The following is a 6,830-nucleotide window of genomic DNA, read 5'->3' on the forward strand; positions in this document are numbered from 1 at the left end:
AAGGCCTGAGTGGTGAGGCTGGTGGGGCAGAGGTGGGCGCTGGCGCCGATTCACATGTCTGTTTCATTCCATTGCCGTAGAACCCCGTCTGTGGCAAAGAGCCCCGAAGCTAAGAGCCCCCTTCAGTCGCAGCCTCACTCTAGGTACCGAACAACCCTCCTGCTCACATGTTCCCCAGGGTTTGGGGCTCCTCTGTCCCCCATCCCGTGACTAACACCCTTGCACCTTGTCTCACGTCCTGGCATTTAACAGCTTGCTCTGGGAAGGTGATCTGTTATTTCAGACCCAGGACCTTGGGGTCCTGACAGCTCCTTCTCCTCCCTCTGAGGGCAGTGACCAAGGAGGGCAGTGACCTGTCCACAGAGGTAGTGCAGGGGGCCAACCTGGAGTCCCAGCTCTGGACTCACTACGTGTGACAGTGGGCAAGTTAGGTGGCTTCTCCAAGCCTCTCTTTCCCCCCCCACAAAGTGAGGTGTGTTAACCCCTGCTGCACAGGGCAGTGGTGGGGACAGCTGTGCAAACAACAGCTGGACATGGAGTGTGGTCACTAGCCAGGGCCGCACACTGCAGTTCAACTAGTCCTATCTCTGGCCCTGAGCCCCACCCCTTTCCTGCAGCCCAGAGTCCTTCCTCTGCGTCCAGCACACAGAGCCAGTTTCCCCACAGACATGCTGACCGTATTTCCCGAGTCAAAAGCTGGCATGACAACATGATAGAACATTTGGAACTGAGGTTGCCCAAAAAGGCAGAGGCAGCCAGCCACATAGTATCTGGAGGCACATTTGGCCTGAATTTGAAGGCCTCTAGAACCTGCATCAAGAATGTCTCCATTGCCACCACAAGTTGAAGGGAAACCACCCTTGTCACAGAGCAGGAGGCATTGAAACTGGCCTTGCAGAGCTAAACAGGTGGCGAGCAGAGCAGAGCGTGGCCTGGCCCTGGCAGCAATGCCAAGACCAGTGCGGGTGGACAGAGATGAGGCGGCCTTAGCGGTCAGCTGGGCTTTGTCGAAGGCTTATGGTCAGCCGGGCCGTGTGCTGGGGACACTCCCTGCCTGCAAAGAGCACCGCGTGATCAAGGCCACTGTGGTCCTGAGGGGTGCTCTGGAGAGGGTGCGGGGCCACATGGTGGAAGGGACAGGGTGCTTTGGGGAGTGGGGTGGGGCAGGCCTCTGCCGGGAGCTGGCATTTTCGTTGACCCGGACGAGGAGGAGTCTGCTGTACGGAGATCATGGGGACAGCCTTCCAAGCAGAAGGAAGGGTAAGTGCCAGGGCCCTGAGCCTGCAGCCACCCGCGAGCTCTCCCACACCTCGGAGTAGACAGCAGGCCATGGGGCGGGGGAACGGGAAGGGTGAGGAAGAGGGTGTGAGGGAGCGCTGAGCTAGAAGTTTAGATTGTATTCATGTGCAGGGTGTGAGGGAGCAACGAGTTAGAAGTTTACATTGTATTCATGTGCAGGGCCGTCAGGGAGCTTGAGGCACAGGGTGCCATGATGATGGCTGGGGAGGGGAAGGCAACCAGAGTGGGCAAAGCGAGGGCCCTGGAGCAGATACAGCAGCAGGGGGAGCCTGCAGCGCTCCCAGTGGACCCCGCCCTGTCCTGCTGGTGCAGCAAAGGCAGGCTGCCATGTTGTGAGTGGCCAAGGGTCGCTCACTGGGCAGGAACATTGTCAAGGCCATTCATGCTTGAAATAGGGTCTCTTTTCAGCTCTGAGACAAATCTGTTCTCTGATTTCCAGATGGCTCCAAGGGGAGCATGTACCACCACCCCTCTGGTGTGTTGCATTGCTTAGGAAGCCTGCTGTGTTTCTCGCTGGGTGGCTATTAGGGCTGCAGATGGAGAGGGCCAGGGCCTGGCGAGGTGGAGCAGTCGGCCCAGGTGTCCCAGCAGTTGTTGCTGGAATAGGGTCTGGAACCCACAGGAGAGGCCTGAAGGACCCAGGGACCTCTGGCTGGATGCGTTTGACTCTCAGGACCCAGAATTACAGACCTATTTAGGGCTACGCTTGGCCAACTCTTTCTTGAGCTCATCTGGAGAGTGTGGGAACACGCATTCTTCATCCTTATTCTCCCTGGCTGTGGGCAACAGTGGTCCTCAGAGTCACCAGATGGTCCTCATCTGTGCCCGTAACCCCTCAGCAGCCAAGGCTGGCCCTGCCAGATAAATGTGTTGTGCCCATGGTCACACCCAGGGGCTCAGGCCACATACATTTCCCTGAAACCATGGGCTCCAGCCTCCATCCTGTCCATGTGGGAGGGAACTTGGGTCCCAGCAGTGTGTCTTGCAGCACCAAGTCACGTTGAAAAGACCAGATAGACAAGCATTTTGCCAAGATCTTCCAGGGAAAGTGCATATGTGACACATTAACATTCAAATCAGGCCGGCACGGCGCTCATGCCTGTCATCCTAGCAGTTTGGGAGGCCGAGGCAGGAGGATCACTTGAGCCGAGGACTTCGAGACCAGCTTGGGCAATACAGTGAGACCTCATCTCTACAGATAAAATTTTTAAAAAGTAGGGCACATGTCTGTAGTCCCAGCTACTTGGGAGGCTAAGGTGGGAGGATCACTTGAGCCTGGGAGGTTGAGGCTGCAGTGAGGCATGATATGCCTCTACACTCCATCCTGGGTGATACAGTGAGACCCTGTCTCAGATCAATAAAAATAAAATTCAAATCAGTTATCTTAGTTCAGAAACTTTTCAAAGAAGTGGTCCATGCAAACTACCCCGAAAGAGCAAAACCAGCCAGGTGCAGTGGCTCACGCCCATAATCCCAGCACTTTGGGAGGCCCACCCAGGTGGGTGGATCACGTAAGGTCAGGAGTTCGAGACCAGCCTGGCCAACATGGTGAAACCCCGTCTCTACTAAAAATACAAAAGTTAGCTGGGCTTGATGGCACATGTCTGTAATCCCAGCTACTTGGGAGGCTGAGGTAGGAGAATCGCTTGAACTTGGGAGGCAGAGGTTGCAGTGAGCCAAGATCGAACGCTGGCTCCAGCACCGGGGGTGCTGGTGTGTGTCAGGAGCGCGCCTCCAGGCTGGTGTCAACTCTGCAACTTCACATTGTACCTCCTGCTGCCGCTGCTGCTTCCCCGAGCCCCAGCTCAACCTGGAGCATGAGCTCCCAGCCTGAGGAGGAGGCTGTCGATACTGTTTTTCTTTCCAGGGAGGCAGCGGGTGGGTGCGATGTTGTCACTTAAGTTGCCACCTCTGTGTAAGAGCTCTCTGATCAGAAAGCAGTTTCTTTGTTGACCCCAGCCAGCCTTGGCTCTCGGGTTGGGAAATATGGTCACGGTATCCTTGGAGACCTCTCCAGGTAGAGACTGGGTCTGAGGTGGCCAGAGTCCGAAGCAAGCAGCCTCTGTGGAGCGAGGGGAGCAGGTGGGCCCGACCTGAGCGCGGCCTCTGCACAACCAGCTTTCCCCCACACCCATCTCCAGCCAGGGCACCCACAGGCCCTGCTCCCACTTACCGCACCCGCCCTTCCCAGGATGAAGCCTGCTGGGAGCGTGAATGACATGGCCCTGGATGCCTTCGACTTGGACCGGATGAAGCAGGTGAGCGTGCCCTGTGCCCTTCCCTCAGAGGCCGAGGGCAGCCAGTAGGCTGGGGACCGTCTCTGACCAGCACGGCCAGGCAGGCCCTGGGGGCCCACACGTGGCTGCCAAAAGGCCAGTCAAGGAACAGCCTTGGAGGAAAGGGGGTGCCCAAGCCTGTCCTTCGTCCCCAGCCCCTGCCATCACCAGAATTAGGATGTCCCTCAACCTTTCTGGGCACCTCCCTCAGGCCTGCCTCTGGGGCTTTCTGCCCCGAGGCAGCCCTTAGTTTCAGTGGTGTCTACCTGAGGGAGGTGGTGGCAGGATTTTCCCAGGCCTCCCACACCGTTCCCCCTCAGCGTGGGAAGGGGCCACGAGGAGACGAGGGTGACAGATGCAACTCTGGAGAGGCCCAGGAGGCCCCGAACCCTTTGGACATAGCCCAGCCCCGGCCGGCTTTTCTGTCTCCACTGCCTGTCCCTTCACCTGGACGCTCCTCTCCCAACAGGAGATCCTAGAGGAGGTGGTCAGAGAGCTCCACAAGGTGAAGGAAGAGATCATTGACGGTGAGTGGAGCCCCAGGCGGGGCCACAGGACGAGGGTCCCTGTCACCCAGGGTGGGGACCTGCCGTTTTGAGCTGAAGCCCATGCTGTACTGGGCCCTGTGAGAGATTTCATTCTTCTTACAATCTCTACTTGAGGAAACAGGCTCAGGAAAGCTAAGTGGCTTGCCTAAGAATTTGTAGCCCCCTGGTAGTATGACACCTGAATGTGACCTTCCACACCCTTGCACCTTCCTGGAAGACCCACGTGGGAAGTGCATGGAGGGGAGACCCCAGCATCGTTCCAGAGCCAGGTCTGGAGGAAGCCACCTGAGCTTCTGTCATTTCACCCCCTGGTGGTTTATGTTGCCTTCTTGATACTGCCACCTCGAGTCACCGGTGTTGGGGTTCTGGGGGGACCATTCTGCCTTCCTGGAGGTACAGGGAGACCAAGCACTACAGAAGCACCTTCCAGGCCTGAGCTCGTTCACAATCTGCCTGGTCCTGGACTGGGGCGCAGGCGGGGAGCAGCCTCTGGCTGCAGAGCAGGGCGGGCCTCAATGCATCACATCCGTCCTTCTGGTTTCCACCAGAGCCTTTGAGCGCACTGGCTCAGATCTGCAGCCAGAGGAAAAGGGGGAGTCTGGGCAGGGCAGACTCAGGGGACAGAGCTGTGCAGCACAGCCTGTGCCAGCTCCCCCACCTGCCTCCCCACCCAGGGTGACGAAGGCTGACACCTAGGTGTGTAGCTGGGTCTGGCCCCCAGGGCATCACAGTGACCTGGGCAAAAGGGTCCCACAAGCACACAGGGGTGGAGGCTGATGGCAGAGGTGAGAGGCAGGTGGGAGTCCGAAGACCCAGGCCTCCTCCCGCCGCCGGCCCACCCTTGTTTGAGCAGAGAGCACTCAGTTCCTGTTTGTCCAGTTCCCCCAAAGGCCTGGGCTGGGGAGATAAGGAGTTAACAAACGAGGGGAAAGAGGCAGCCTGGGCGATAGGCAGGCACCCAGCCAACTGGTCACACCACCTTACTGCCAGGCGCCATCCGGCCCCAGGCACAGCTGGGTCAGAAACTCAGGGCCCACCACAGCCTCTCCACCTGCCGTGGTGCAGCCCCAGGTGGAGGCCACCCTGGCTGAGAGCCAGGGGAGGGGGAGGCATGGGCTATGCCAGGGGCCCTGAGAAGCAGCTCCCTGTTGCTGGGGGATGCCTGCCCCCACCACCCCTCACCTTCTCCTAGCTGTTGGCTCTTGGCCCAACAAGGTCCATCCAGGGAGAGGCCTGAGCTGACATAGAGGAGGGGGAGTCTGGGAGGGGATGGATACCAGAGGAAGGAGGGAAAGGCCCAAATTTGGGAGGCAGGGGGTTGGTGCACTAGCTTGGGGTGGTGAGGAAGCGGGGAGGAGGCAAGAAGACAAGAGAGGCCCCGCCTCTCCTGAGGAGTGAGCAGAGCCAGGGTGGTCCCTGGGGTCCAGGGCCAAGATTTCCTGCTGACCCCTGCAGGAGCTGGAAGGGCAGAGCCTCGGCCTCCACTATGTTGGGGGAAGGGGTCCTGGGCCCCCGGCACCTGGACACCCACCTGTCCAGAGCCTACAAAGACCCTGTGTCCCCACACAAAGCAGCTCCTCACACCAGGGTTCCAGTGCCCACCACTCCTCAGCAGCAATGAGGCCACAGGCAGGGCATCAGCCTCTGTCTCCATGCCAGGTCCTCCCCTAAAAGGGCAGTGACAGCAGGGGCCACCGCAGGAGGAATGGCAGATGAGACCCAAAGCCTTTTGTCGTCACCCCAGAGGTCTGCGCCATAGCCTGGGTGGGGCTCCCTGGAGATGGAGCGGGGCAGATACCAGGCAGGTCCACACCAGGGGTGCAGGGCCCTGATGAGCCAGGCTGCACGGTCCTGGCTGCACCTGAGCTGCTGCCCCCTGTCCCGCAGCCATCAGGCAGGAGCTGAGCGGGATCAGCACCACGTAAGGGGCCTGCCTCGCAGCGCTGAGATGTCGAGCCCATCCGGCGACAGAGGACAGCCAGGAGCCCAGCCAGCCCCAGACTCCAGTGCACCGGAGCACGCACAGGAGCCTGGGCGCGCTGCCGTGAAACGTCCTGACCTGTGACCACACGTTACAGTGAGGAAACCAAGTGCAACTCCTGGGTTTTTTAGATTCTACCTGACACAGAACACCAGGTCTGCTCATCTTTTTTGTGTTTTATATTTGCTTATTTAAGGTACATTTCTTTGGGTTTCTAGAGAGATGCCCCTAAGTCACCTGCTTCATTAGACGGTTTCCAGGTTTTCTCCCAGGTGACGCTGTTAACGCCTCAGCTGGCAGTGACCGCCGGCCCGGCGTGGCGCCACTGCACACCGCAGAGCTGTCCAGGCGCAGCTCTGTCCCCAGCGCTCATGGTGTTGAAACTGTCTGTCATGCACCACGGTGTCTGTGTCCACACAGTAATAAACAGTTTACTGTCTGCACCCTCGGGCTCAGGCCCTCGCATTGATCCTTCACGCTGCAGGCTGGGGGTGCCCCTTTTCAGGGAAGCGCCCGGGACCACGGTGACCAGGATCGTAGGTAGGAGCAAGGTGGTAGTCTTCAACAGGAGCCTGGGCTCAGACATTCCCAAGCCCCGGCAGGGTGGGCTGGTGTCCTGGGGCTGGGCTTCAGGTCCTGTCTGTAGGGAACTCCCTATGGGACCCCCAGAAAGATGGCTCTTAAGTGCAGCCCACACCCCAAACCTCACAGGCCTCTGTGTGCATT

The 6,830-nt window shown here is 59.1% G+C and overlaps 1 protein-coding gene across 19 annotated transcripts in view; it reads left to right on the forward strand.

The window, feature by feature from the left end:
- Positions 1-6,547, forward strand: part of EVL (Enah/Vasp-like) — a 173,531-nt gene extending 166,984 nt beyond the window's left edge. For 8 of the 19 annotated variants that reach the window (XM_028851824.2, XM_077941702.1, XM_015144476.3 and 5 more), the window contains 4 exons: positions 81-143; positions 3,491-3,557; positions 4,045-4,102; positions 6,011-6,547. In XM_028851824.2, coding sequence (XP_028707657.1) covers positions 81-143; positions 3,491-3,557; positions 4,045-4,102; positions 6,011-6,048 — 226 coding nt within the window. In that variant the 3' untranslated portion in view covers positions 6,049-6,547. Of the gene's footprint in view, positions 1-80; positions 1,261-3,490; positions 3,558-4,044; positions 4,103-6,010 lie in introns of all 19 variants that reach the window. The other 11 variants (XR_013396533.1, XR_013396535.1, XR_013396531.1 and 8 more) reach the window with 2 other exon arrangements.
- The last annotated feature ends 283 nt before the right edge of the window (positions 6,548-6,830 follow it).

This window comes from Macaca mulatta, chromosome 7, assembly GCF_049350105.2.
Source record: "Macaca mulatta isolate MMU2019108-1 chromosome 7, T2T-MMU8v2.0, whole genome shotgun sequence".
Classification (NCBI taxonomy): domain Eukaryota; kingdom Metazoa; phylum Chordata; class Mammalia; order Primates; family Cercopithecidae; genus Macaca; species Macaca mulatta.